Source organism: Stegostoma tigrinum, chromosome 28 (genome assembly GCF_030684315.1).
Source record: "Stegostoma tigrinum isolate sSteTig4 chromosome 28, sSteTig4.hap1, whole genome shotgun sequence".
In the NCBI taxonomy this organism is placed as follows: Eukaryota; Metazoa; Chordata; class Chondrichthyes; order Orectolobiformes; family Stegostomatidae; genus Stegostoma; species Stegostoma tigrinum.
This window is the reverse complement of record NC_081381.1, coordinates 14,857,866-14,871,690: the sequence shown is the minus strand read 5'-3', so window position 1 is coordinate 14,871,690 and position 13,825 is coordinate 14,857,866. Positions and strand designations below refer to the sequence as shown.

The window sequence follows — 13,825 nt, the reverse complement described above, 5'->3', positions numbered from 1 at the left end:
TTTGGTTGTTGGGTGAACGGCACCTCATTCATATTTAATTTGATCTCCCGCACTCCAATTGGGAAGCTAATTAAGACTTCCCGTTTGCTGCACCGGTTTCCCACCATCTGGAAATTCTTGGACAACCGGGGAACTCCCAACCTTGGTCTGGCTGTCTTCTGGTAGAGCCTCACCCCTTCCCTGAGCATGGCTAAGCCCACAACTCTGCATGGAACTGGGCCTCATCACCCAGTCTTCCGAGCCGAATCACAGCCTTTGGCTTTTCCCCATTTTTGGTCCTCAGTCACTCCAGTAATCTCTGGCTGTGATCTCTCCAGCTGCCAACAATTGACCTCCTGAGGTATTGACCATTTGGCAGCTGCTGAGTATTAGATTCATGGCACCCTACCATTTGTTTGCCTTCCATGTTCCCCCATTCATGCTGAATTCTTTGCTGATTTCTTTCACCCCACAAACTGGCCGATCTCACCTTGCTTCTGCTGTTGAATTTTACTTTTATCAGCTGTGTAGCTAGGTGGGGGGGTATTGCTCATCTAAATGAGCAATAACTATAAGTTAGAGCCACGACACTGCTGAAAGAACTGTTGTGCAGGGTTCTTTTCCACTGGGTGTGTGGTGAGAGAGCATCAGGCTCGAGGGGCTGAATTGCCTACTCCTGCTATTCACTCTCATAAAATAAGATTTTAAATTTTCTTTTAGAGTTACTCAAGTACCGGAGAAGCATAATAGTGACAGACCTTGATTGCAAGCACAGACCTTATTTTCTTTAATTGCTTAAAGTTTCTGTTTCTTTAGTCTTCGAGAACGAACTTGGGGGGGTGCGCAGATGGTGAAAACACCCCTTGTTTTCTCAACTGAAAGTTGCACCTTGCATCTGCAGCCAGCCATTGCAGGAGACACAGGAGTAAAGTGACTAACTTGACGTGATAAATAATGGTATGCGGGTGTCAGCTGAAGACAAGTAGTTGACCCCAGAAAGATTTATGATTTGGCACTGACAGCCTTACATGAGTTCAAGTTTGGCAGGCAGGTTACAGTAGGCTGTAGCCCCTATTTCCTGGAAGGCCTGTCAGTTTCAGAAGGTGATGAATGGAGCCAGGAGTTGGAGAACAATAGCTGTTGACGTGGCTCTGATCACTAGAACACACAAGGGCAGGTGAAACATGTGCATGGGCAGCTTGAAGGGGGTCAGCAGAAATTGCTGATTATCTGATCTGAAAGAGCATCTTCCCTCATTGCTCCTCACCTGAAAGGAAAACAATGGCCATGTCAAAAAGAGCAGTCGTTTAATTTGTTCCTTTTGTATCCTTTCCACAGTGCAGCTGGATTTGAATGGGGGTATTGAGCTGTGGGTCCCTCAGACTTGGGGACAGACTTTTCTTGTGATTTTTGATGAGAGAAGTATTTGATTACAGCACAATGTCTCATTCTGTGATTTTTTATACCCACCTTAGCTTCATCTTCAAGAATCTCAGTTCAGTCAGAATATTTCAGTTTGATACATATTGTCCTCAGGGCTTCCTCTCTTCCAACTGATTAATATCAAATGGCACAATATTTCAGATGGACCTTCCCAGCCCCCTGCTTCCCTCCCCTACCCACATGTCGATTCCTTTAGCAGTACTTTTTATTTTAAAACAAAACCTTACTTTTTTAATCCCCTTTCATACCTCTCACTTTCTCAGCAGAGCAAATTCTCCGCTCATGCGTTCCTCTTGTTTGCACAACTCAGCTTCACCTGCTCGGTTGGATTCTGAGCTGTAGCTCACCTGGTAGCTGCCTCGGTTCATGTTCCACTCCTAAGATTTGAGCACAGAAATTGGGGCTAACATCCCAGTGCGGCAGAGCACCAGCACTCAGGCTATTGAGGTCACCTTAAGTGTGCCAGTGATCTACCACAGTGCAAAGCATCAGAAAGTAGAGTGTGGCTACTTCTGAGGCTGTTATAATCACTCAGCGAATTACTTTTCTTAACACACTTGCCCCTGGAAATTTTTATTTGTCACTCCGGAAGGTTCTATTCTATTGAATGTTTCGTGTAATGATTTTTGTGGCTGTGCGAAATTTTAGTTCAATGATCTTTTCCTCTTCAAATGTTGAATCAACTGTTCAATTCGTACATAATCAGCAATTGTAACCGTTTTAACTAGCTCTTGAGTGCAGAGCTACTTACGTTAAGTATCAGAAACCCTTGTTGAGTTGTTTCTTTTTCCACAAGCCATTATCTTCTGAAAATGTTCCCGTCGTTCACATTTTTCTCCAGTAATGTCTTCTGTACATTTAACTACTTCCAATGTGTGTGGGGCAGCAGGGTTCACTGACTGTGTGAGGAAAGAGATAAATCTGTTTTCAGAGTTTTGTGGAACAAAAAGAGTAAAGGTCCCACTACTATATTCAACACAGGGACTTGGCTCACACCTGCTCATGAAGAAATGAGCAGCGTATCGCAGCAGTTTGACACATTCACTGCTTTGAGTAGTCCTAACATTCAACTCCAAGATGCTTGAAGAGATTCAGTCCTTGAACTCTGACCTGCAGGTGTTGGGGATCATTGTTGCCCCTGTTTTGTGACAGTGTGAAGGTTCCTGTGGATTACCAGTCGCATTCATTTATCCACCAACACCTGAAAGGAACATGAGCAAAGTCAGTGTGAAAGGAATGTCAAAAATGCTTTGCTTTAATTCCAGAGGAAATGTGTTGTTGTTCTGAACAATGCAAAATGTTCTGTTCTATCAAATGTTTGATGTAGTGGTTTTTGGAAATAACTGCAGTTTATCCGACAGTTACTTGACTGTATGCTGTAACGTGGTGAGGAAAGAAAACTTCCTTTTATCACCTCATTCTGTCTATATGCCTCTTTGAAGTGAGGTACGAGATGCCAGGAAGATCAAAGGCCTTTGGAATAGACAGCACAGCAGTAGACCAGCAAAGCTCCACTTCACCAGTAATATCGCCAACCTTTCAAACACCATCTTAGTCTGAAGGTGTTCCTGTCTCTCTTGATTAGATCACATCTATAATCCACTGATGATGTGGCCAGTTTTTGTGATTTAAGAAATGAACCGAGTCATCCAATATTTTGAAACACTCCAGAGCAGAAAGTGGGAATTCAGTGCGTTAAAGACAATTTTTTTAAAAAGGTTTTATTGTCACATGTAGTCGAGTACAGGGATACAGGAGCACAGTGAGAAGTGTACAAAGTCGCCATTTCTGGCACCGTCTTAGGTATAAAGATACCTAGGTACAAAAATCTTGGGTATGAGTTAGAAAAATATAGAAATAAAGTAAAAAGTTCAGCATGACAGTCCTAACGCAGAGAAAGAGAGGGAAGAAGAAGCAGATGAGTTCATGCTGGGCTCCAACACAGGTCAACCTGGGCTTTACCTCGGGGCCAGGAATTCTTTCACTCCGTGCTGGCCTGACTCACTGCCACCAATGTCATCAGAGGACAGGAGGTCAGTAGAAAGGTAAACAAAACATGAAAAGAGTAAAAAAGAAGAAAAGAAATGGATGGAGCGGAGGAGGTCCAGCTCGGAATCCCTACTCTGCTGCCATCTTGGATACTTTGAGGATGCTCTTTGAGTTAAACAACTCTGAAATAAATTTAAACTGCGTCGATTTACTTTTTCTTTTATTTTTTGTTTCTCTCTTGTTTTGCTAACTGTGGAATTTGTACTTTCCAGTTTGGAAATGGGCCTGTGCATGTTGGAAATGATAGCCCAGCTACCTGTTCTTGATCGTATTCTGTGAACTCGTCAGCAAACTTTGTGCATCTGCGTCGTGGTTCTCATTTGCTCCTTATAATAACATGCCCAGGCAGCATCTGGGCTCTGCAGTATTCATAACTAAGATCGGGATGAAACTTAAATCTCCCTGCCCTAATTTGACATTTATTACTAAGGGAATAGAGTATAAAAGTAGGGGAGTGTAGCTGGTACTGTACAATGCATTCGTGAAGCTGCACCTGGAGTATTGTATTCAATTTGATCCCCTTACTTGAGGGATGTAGTTGCACTTGAGATGGTTCAAGGGAGGTTCACGAGATTAACTCTGGAGGTGTAAGGTTTGTCTTATGGAGAGAGGTTGGGCAGTGTAGGCCTGTACTTCCTGGAGTTTAGAAGAATGAGAGGAGGTCCAATTGAGGGAAAGGAGATGCTAAAAGGGACTGACAAAGTAGATGCAGAGAGGATGTTTCCTCATGGGGCCATCTAGAAGGAGTGGTCACAGTTTTAGGATAAGGGGCAGCAGATTTAAAGCAGAGATGAGGAGAAATTACTTCTCTCAAAGGTAGAATCTGTGGAATTCATTCCCTCAGAGCACGGCAGATGCTGAGACATTCAGTAAGTTTAAGGAGGAGATAGACAGATCGTTAATAAATAATGGCCTGAGGGGTTATGGAGAGCGGGCAGGAAAATGAAGCTGAGGCCAAGATAAGATCAGTCATGATCATGTTAAATGGTGCAGCAGGCTCGAGGGGCTGAATGGCTACTAGCTCTAATTTTCTCATGTTTTAGTGCAGGAATGCCAAAATTAGTCAATTTTCAACATCCCTGAAGAGTGTCATGGCTTAGGGAGGAGTGACAGGATCTTTTTTTGGGGAGTGGGGGTGGAGGGAGTGGGTATAAACAGGGTGTTAAGTGTATTTTATGAAGAAAGTTAGTAATAGGGGCTGTAGCTGGGAATTAATCATAGAATCCCTCCAGTGCAGAAACAGGCGTTTCGGCCCATCAAGACCACACTAATTCTCCAAAGATCATCCCACCCAGACCCAAATTCCCCACTGTGTCCCTATTTCACCTGTCCTATCCAACCCCGGAAGCTATGGGCAATTTAGCACGGCCAGCCCACCGTAACCTGCACATCTTTGTACTGTGGGAGGAAACCCACACAGACATGGGGAGAACTTGTGCATACCACACAGACAGTCGCCTGAGGCTGGAATCAAACCAAGGTCCCGGGTACTGTGAGGTCGCAGTGCTAGCTTTAATATTCCTTCTATGTTAAATTTGCTATATACAAGCAGTCTTTTCGAGAGAATAAAATCTTCTGATGTATCCGCTTCATTAAATATCAGGTTCTCTCCAATGGTCACAATCTCAGCTTATGCTCAGGAGTTTGGCTGATATCAATGAAAATGTGTTATTTTCTGTTAAAGCATGTTCGGTCCATGACTTCAATGATAGATGACTAATATATAAAAGTTTGGCAGAACTTTATTGCTATTTTTAAAACGCTGGATAGGCCACAGCAAGTGTGTGTTCAGTTCTGGACACCAGTCTTTAGGCAGGATGTCAAAGCCTTACAGAGTGCGGAAAAGATGTACTCAAATATTTTCAAGATGATTGGAGAAATGGAGCTGCTTTCCTTAAAGTGGGGAAGATTAAGAGAAAACTTGACGGAGGCGTTCAACGTCAAGAGTAATTTTGATGGAGCAGTTATGCACAAACCGTTCCCATTGGAGGAAGGGTCGGTACCCAGAGGACATGGATTTAAGTTGGTTGGCAAAAAAAGTGATGCAAAGAGACATCTTTCTTTTTGTTTATGCAGCAAGCTGTTATGATTTGGAATGTATTGTCTAAAAAGAGACCTAATAGTCACATGCAAAAGAGAATGAGATGAATCTTTGAAGGGAAACATCTTTGGGGGAAAGAACAAACCAGACTAACTGGATGGTTGTATCAAAGAGCTAGCACATTCGCAATGGACTGAATGGCCACTTCCTGTGATGTATCATTCTCAAATTCTGTGAACAAAAGTCCACACTATAATCTCTGAAGTAATAAAATTACTGTTGACATATCATAATGTGAGATAAATAGAATGCTCCTGGGGAAGCTGGCAAGGTTTTATTTCCCATGGACAGTACTTATGCAGTGAGTAGTGCTGGAATGCTCCAGTTATTTGACACCTCCTCACTTGTTGGATGAATTGCCCATCTTTACCACTCTCCTCAACCATTCACATACCAGCGTGCTAACTTGACAAAGCTCTATCTGCCTGCTAATGTACTGATTCGTCTGTGAACCATTGCTGATGGTCATGTTAGAATTGATGCAGATTACTGTGGGCCAACTGAATTTTGAAGTAATTAATTTTATTTCGCCTCTGCTATTGAGATAACAAATTTGGCAATAATTCAATGTCTAAACATTTTAAGCAGTCAGAATCATTGAGTGTTTCGAGTTAATTCCAATGGTTGGGATTTAAACTTTGTTCTTATCTTTAACAGATTCAGGCTATTTGTTCAGCGGGAGTCGGCCACCATCCCAAACCGCTATCTCCAAGGATTCACCTCCTTCTGGTAGGTTTATTTGTAATGCAAAAAAAAGCTTTTGAATTGTTGTATGTGTATGTGAGAGAAAAGACAGTTTCATTACTGGGTCAGTTGGCTGGACAGCTGGTTTGCAATGTGGCACCAACAGTATGGTTCCAATTCTCTCACTGGCTGGGGTTACCATGCAGGGGCCTCCTTCTCCACCTCTCCCCTCACCCTGAGGTATGGTGACCCTCAGGTTAAACCACCAGCAGTCATCTGTCTCTCTCTAACGGGAGAACAGCCCCATGGTCCTCTGAGACTATCAGTGACTCTGTAAGGAGTAGTCTGCAGAGTAACAAGTTAAATTACAGTCCTGAGGTTATCAGCTGATTTGGTTGAAGTTTTCAGGATATAAGAAACAGGGTAAATTGGGAGAAACTAAGCTGGCTGAGGGTTTAGTCTGAAGATTGGAGGTAGACCTTTTAGGAATGAAGTTCAGAAACACTTCTGTACTCAAAGGCTGGCAGAATTTGGGAACTTGCACACACAATTGCCACTAGATGGATTACAAATCTGAGATTGATAGATTTTATTGGCTGAAGAATGAAGACGAAAGTGGAAATGCATCGAAGAGCAGGGGGCTGAATACAATCCCTGGTTCCTTTGGAGTGACAGTAAAGGGATTTTTTTTTATAGTGATAATGATTGCAGATTTACATCTTGGTTAATTAAATGCTTCATCTCCTCCGCATGTCATAAATCAGTCGGGGAGTTCGAGATTTTGACAACTAAGTCCCGGCCTATGCAGCAGCATTCATTTACACTGGGAAGAATGTTTTCTCCAAGCCAGCTGAATATGTTTACATTGCCAAACATAGACTCAATTATCGTATTGTGATAGTAATGTATCTCCCCGCCCCCCCGCCTTAGTTTTGATCACTGAAACAGCAGCAATATCAAAGCAATTCTCACCCCGTAACTTAATGCAGAAATTCCAAGCTCCCTCTGCCTCATCATTCAGTGGAATGAAGAATTCAGAGTCTAAAACAAATAGTCAGTCTTATCTGGAGTTTTGAAGAATGAGAGATGATCTCAAAACAGCGGACAAGATTCTGAAGGGTTTCCTTAGGGAAGATGCTCAGAGATCATTTCTGCTGTACGGAAAAGCTAAACTATGTGAGAGCACTGTCTTGGGCTAAGGGCTGACCTTTTAGTACTGAGTTCAGGAGAAATTTGTTCATTCATAGGATTGTAAAATCTTTGAAGTTATCTATCCTGCAGAATTGTAGAGTCTCCATTTTTGAATGTACTTAAGACTTGGATAGACAGATGTGTGGTTTCTGAAGGAATTGAGTGAACGATGGGCTGAAGCCAAAAGTCAGCCATGACCACAGTGAATGGTGCAGTGGACTCGACAGGCCAAATAACCTACTCCTGTTGTTAGTGTTCTTGTGCAGACATGCTTCAGCTTGATGCTGCACTTGCTTTTAAGATGCACATTTTGTGTGTGCCCCATACCCTGCACGCAGCAGGATGGACACGCGTGCACTCACCAGCATGTGTACACACACACAAACACATGCACTCAAGCGCACACCTACACCAGCACACACACACCACGTAAACACAAGCACTTGCGCACGTGCATGCATGCACACACATACACCAGCATGTAAATACTCTCACACACACCAGCACACATGCGTGCGCGCACATGTGCACACATGCACCTGCATGCGTACGCACACACAAACATGCACACACCAGCATGAAAATACGTGTGCACACTAGCGCGTCCACACCAGCACGCATGCACACCAGCATATGCACACACGCGCACACAGACACACCAACAAACGCGTGAACACATGCACTAGCACACCAGTGTGCACGCACTACTGTAGGTTAACATTTCAGTATAGTACTACAGATGGACTATGTTTTTTAGAACAGCAGACATTTTGAATGTGTGGTTAGAGGCTTTGCCTCTCTGATAAGGCAAACTCCAAAGCTGTCTAGGCATCATTGAAGGACGATGATGTTATCACACCCTGGCTGATATTCATCCCTCAATCACTGCATTATTGTTACAGCTTAATTGGTCTCATTTTCTGTATTGTAATCATGAGGTGTCTAAATACGCTGCTATATTTCCCTACAAGCCGAAAATAGCTGCACTCAATTTACTTTGGAATGCCTAAAGGATGCGAAATACATTATATAATTGCAAAAGCAGAACATTGTGGATACCAGACATCTGAATTAAAGCACTGGAATCCCTAAGCAGTCCAGGCAAAGCTGTTTGTTCCAGCACATTGTGTTTCTTGTCTCGTATAAATGCACATTCATTCATTAATGCTGTTGAAAATACTGTTGCAGATTTAGAATCAGAGGGGATACGTCAACATGGCTTTGTGCATGGGAAGTCATGTCTCACGAACTTGATTGGGGTTTTTGAAGAAGTAACAAAGAGGATTAATGAGGGCAGAGCGTTGGACATGATGTCTATGGATTTCAGTGAGGCATTTGACAAGGTTCCTCATGGTAGACTGGTTAGCAAGGTTAGATCCCATGGAATACAGGGAGAACTAGCCATTTGGATACAGAACTGTCTCAAAGATAGGAGCCAGAGGGTGGTGATGGAGGGTTGTTTTTCAGTCTGGAGGCCTGTGAACAGAGGTGTGTCACACGGATCAGCGCTGGTTCCACTGATTTTCATCATTTATAGAAATGATTTGGATGTGAACATGGGAGGTATGGTTGGTAAGTTTGCAAATGATACTAAAATTGGAGGTTTAGTGGACAACAAAAAAGGTTACCTTAGGGTACAATGGAGTCTTGATCAGAAGGGTCAAGGGGCCGAGGAGTGGCAGATGCAGTTTAATTTAAATAAATGTGAGGTGCTGCATTTTGATAAGGAAAAGCAGAACAGGACTTGTGCACTCAATGGCAAGGTTCTGGGGAGTGTTGCTGAACAAAGCGACCTTGGAGTGCAGGTTCATAGTATTTTGGAAGTGGAGTTACAGGTAAATAGGATAGTGACGGTGGTGTTTGGTATGCTTGCCTTTATCGGTGAGTGCATTGAGTATGAGAGTTGGAAGATCATGTTGCAGCTGTATATCGTTTAGGCCACTTTTGGAATACTGCGTTCAGTTCTGGTCTCCCTGGTATAGGAAGGATGTTGTGAAACTTGAAAGGGTTGAGAAAAGATTTACAGGGATGTTGCTGGGGTTGGAGGGTTTGAGCTATAGGGAGAGGCTGAATAGGCTGTGGCTATTTTCCCTGGAGTATTAGAGGCTGAGGGGTGACCTTATAGAAGTGTATGAAATCGTGAGGCACATGAATAGCGTGCATAACTGAGGTCTGTCTCTCAAGGTGGGGAGCCCAAAACTAGAGGGCTTAGTTTTAAGGTGAGAGGAGAAATATTTAAAAGGCACCTGAGGTGTAACTTTTTCGAGTGAATGGTGGTGCGGGTATGGAATGAGCTGCCAGAGGAAGTGGTGGAGGCTGCTACAATTACAACATATAAAAGGCATCTGGATGGGTATATGAATAGGAAGGGTTTAGAGGGATATGGGCCCAATGCTGGCAAATGGGACAAGATTTATTTAGGATATCTGATCGGCATGGACAAGTTGCGCTGAAGGGTCTGCTTCTCTGCTGTACAGCTCTATGACTCTAAGATCATGGCTGATCTCTTACCTCAGCTGCACATTCCCATACTGTGCCCGAGTTTTAAGTTCCTTTTTATACCCAAACTCTGGTTTGGGCTTGTCCATGACTGATCCAACTGTGTTGGGTAGAGAATTCCAAAGTTCCATGACCGTTTGAAGGAAGGAACATTTTCAGGGGAACAGTTATCCCAGTATTTACCCTGCCAAATTCGTTAAGAATTTTATATGTTTCAATGTGATTACCTCTCATTCTTGTAAACAGTAGAAAATATACGCCTCATCCACTCAATTGCTCCTCAAGTAACAATCCCTGTATCATGGCAACCAGTCTGGTGACCTTTGCTATGTCATTGTAAAGCAAGTATTGGTATTTTAGTGTTTGTATTTGCAAGTATTTAGTATTTGAGAGCAGCATGTTAGCTCAGTAGTTAGCACTGCTGCCTCATAGCACCAGGGACGCAGGTTCAATTCCACCCTCAGGTGATTGTCTGTGTGGAGTTTGCATGTTCTTCCCGTGTCTGCGTGGGTTTCCTCCCACAGTCCAAGGATGTGTAGATTAGGGTGGATTGGCCATGGGCAATTGTCTCCAGTGCCCAGCGATGTGCAGGCTAGGTAGGTTAGGCATGGGAAATACAAGATTGGGGTAGGTCTGGGTGCGATGCTCTTTGGAGGGTCGATGTGGACTCAACGGGCCAAATGGCCTGTTTCCACACTGTAGGGATTCTATGATTTACCACAGCACGGTGGCTCAGTGATTAGCACTGCTGCCTCGTGGCGCCACAAACCTGCGTTCAATTCCACTCTCAGTCAACTAACTGTGTGGACTTGCACGTTCTCCCCATGGGTCTCCTCTGGCTGCTCTGGTTTCCTCCCACAGTTCAAAGATGTGCAGGTTAGGTGGATTGGCCGTGCTAAATTGCCCATAGTGTTCAGGGATGTGCAGGCAAGCTGGGTTAGTCATGGGAAGTGCAGGGTTACTGGGTTAGGGTGGGGGAGTGAATCTGGGTGAGATGCTCTTCGGAGTTGGTGCGGCCTCGATGGGCCGATTGGCCTATTTCCCCATTGTCGGGATTCTATGAAAAAAAATTGACAGGAGCAGTTTTGAAGAGAACGCATTATAAAAGGAGGCAACAAAATGAAAATGAGCACATTAGAATTTTGGTCATATTATTTTCTGTCTCTCAACTTCCTTTTTTCATTCCCGGTACATTTTGAGCATAGAAGAGGAAAAACCAAGCCTATGGATGGGTCTACGTGAGTTGCTCTTACTGAAAGTTAGAGGGGTGTAATGGGCTGAATGGCCTCCCTCAGTTCTAGAACCATTCTGCGATTCAATGGTCTCCATTAATTGCCATTTAGTGATCATTTGGTAGGACAGAACTTGAGAATCTCTGAAAATTGTTGGTCTGCCCTTGAATTGGTATTTCTTGCAAATGTATTGATGAGTGCAAGATGATAAATTTTGATAAAAGTGTCTTTTGTTCAACGATACTTAATCCCTAACACAGGAACTCAATCGCACATGACGTTTGGGCCTCATTTAATTAGCACACATATGCTTGGTGCAAACATTTTTTCTAAAGGTGGTCGGGGTCTGGGACTATACAAGACTGGGGTGGGATATATACTAAAGCTTTGTTTCATTTCTATCATACACTTTACTTACATGAAAATATCACCTAAAGGACGTGAAAGACCAGAATTGCTCAGACTGTTCCCAACGTCTAGAAAACATCGTGAGGTGCTGTGTTTCTTGAATCCACCTCAGTCTTTTCTTTCATTGCTGTCACTAGGGTTATTAGAGCAACACCCTTAACTTGTGCATTAAGGCTTGAGCTGTGAGGGTTTGAACGTAGTAGTAACAAAAGGTTGAAATCATGGGCACTAACCCTATATTGTTTGCATCCTAGAGGTTGAAGAAATGAAAGAAGAATTAACATGCCTTAATAACACTGTAGAGAAAATGTAACCAATGGCACTCTATGATTGCTGCTTTCTATTGATGCAGCAGAGAGCTGTGAACCTTTTATTGTGCATTCAGTCCCAGATAACATCAGTCCCTTCCTCCTCATTTCAATCTGGAGTACCAACTTGTACAATTGGATAAATCCTGCTCACCAAAACAAACTCTTGACTCCATGTCAAAGTCAAATGTGAGAGGGAAAGGCGTGACATGGTGTTAAAACATGAAACTTAATGGAAAATGTGAACCTCTACTTGACAAGGCTAGACGTAGCTGATGGATTTCATCCAGTTTGACTAACAGAGGTAGACGATACTGGAGGGCGAGGATCTTGAACATGAGGTTAAGGTCATGGTTTGCTGGGCAACAGTGATTCCCCATGCTCCTATACTCAGAAATTTGAATGTGCCACAACAGTCACTTCAAAGCCCTGGAGAATTACCACCCGCCATGCCATCTCATAACCCTCCAGATTCCGTGGTAAGGAAAGCAGTCCAACAACAAATTCTGACCAGCCATCTTGGCCAGCACCAAGGTTGTAATCCTCTCCAAATGAATTCCACTGTGTGGAGCTTGTCTTCGACACCAGGCTAGTCAATTTGCAGCTTGGTCAAAGCAGGACACTTGTTGCACCTTAGAGAGCACCTTAGCGATGTCCTCAAAATCTCTTTGAAGAGATCAAACACCCCCGTGACTGATGGGAGTCCTTGTCATGTGACCAATCGGAATGGAAAAGATTCATTCAGGAAGCAAAGGAGCAAATCAAGACACCTCTCCAGAAGTGTGCAGAGCTGAAGTTGAGGTGTTGGAAATATTACAACCACCTCATCTGCCCAACCATGCAAGGACCCTCTGCCCTGCATGTGGCAGAACGACCAGCTCAATATTTGGCATTTCATCATCTAACTTAGCCAATCAAACCAAAATGGAAGCAAGTTATTCTTCATCCTCAGAGACTGCTAAAGAAGATGAAATTTCATATAAAGACCCTAAGACATATCTGTCCATTGAGCTTGCTCTGCCATTCTGAGATCATGATTGAATGGATAATCCTCAACTCCACTTTACTGCCCTTTCCCCATAGCTGTGGTCCTAGCTGAAATTAGTGATGTGAAACAGTTTTCCCTGGAGAAAGAGTCAGTACAGAAGAGTTAGGCAATGAGTTAGCTCAGTGTATGGATTTTTAGTTTGTCAGTATTTGTTTAAGGCCTTTAAGGTGTTATTTGAAACTGAGAAAATCTAAACTCCGTTGTGTGAATACTTGAAGAGGCTATCAAACTGTGAAGACCAAGATTTGAAAGCAACAGTTAAGTCACACCTAGAGATACGATACCAAAGGGAATTCTCTCTGGTGTTTGAGTGCTGTAAGGGGAAACTGTTGAGAAAAATGGAATATTGTAGTTTTAGTGAATGCTTTGAAATCTGTCAAATTTTGTTTTACGTAAATAGCTTGGTTTATTTTGTTTTATATTTCGCATCATAAACTTTTGTCTTGTTGTTTAAACAAAATCCGCAGCATTGCATGTTTGCTTTTCAGTGAAAGACTACCTCTTTAAATTGTGGAAAAATACACATGATCAATTAAGCCACATTTCAATCTGGGATGTCACTTGACCTGTAATAACATCAGTTGGGTCCGAAGTATTTCCAAACCTTATGCACTCTGATCGTTCTTTGAGCCTTGAGAGTTGTCTCACTCCCTTGAGCAATGGCTCAGAGAGTGCGTAATTACACCTTCCTGAGGTAATGGGGGAAATGGTAATATTGGGTGGAAATCAACAGCCGGTGTAGTCTTCAAATGGAGCAGTGTGAAAGACATCCAGATCAGGGTGTGCTAGTCAAATTCAAATGCAATTTCAAGTCAGACTTTGTATATGTCCATTGTATATTTTCACGAGCACATTTAGAAATGACCTCCCAAAAACTTGTGAT

The 13,825-nt window shown here is 43.0% G+C and overlaps 1 protein-coding gene across 2 annotated transcripts in view; it reads left to right on the top strand.

Annotated features, from left to right (window-relative positions):
• The window catches only part of tmem201 (transmembrane protein 201), a 180,677-nt gene that overhangs the window by 131,769 nt on the left and 35,083 nt on the right, over positions 1 to 13,825 (top strand). For both annotated transcript variants that reach the window (XM_059655594.1, XM_048561397.2), the window contains exon 8: positions 6,230 to 6,301. In XM_059655594.1, the coding sequence (XP_059511577.1) occupies positions 6,230 to 6,301 (72 nt within the window). The remainder of the gene's footprint in view (positions 1 to 6,229; positions 6,302 to 13,825) is intronic.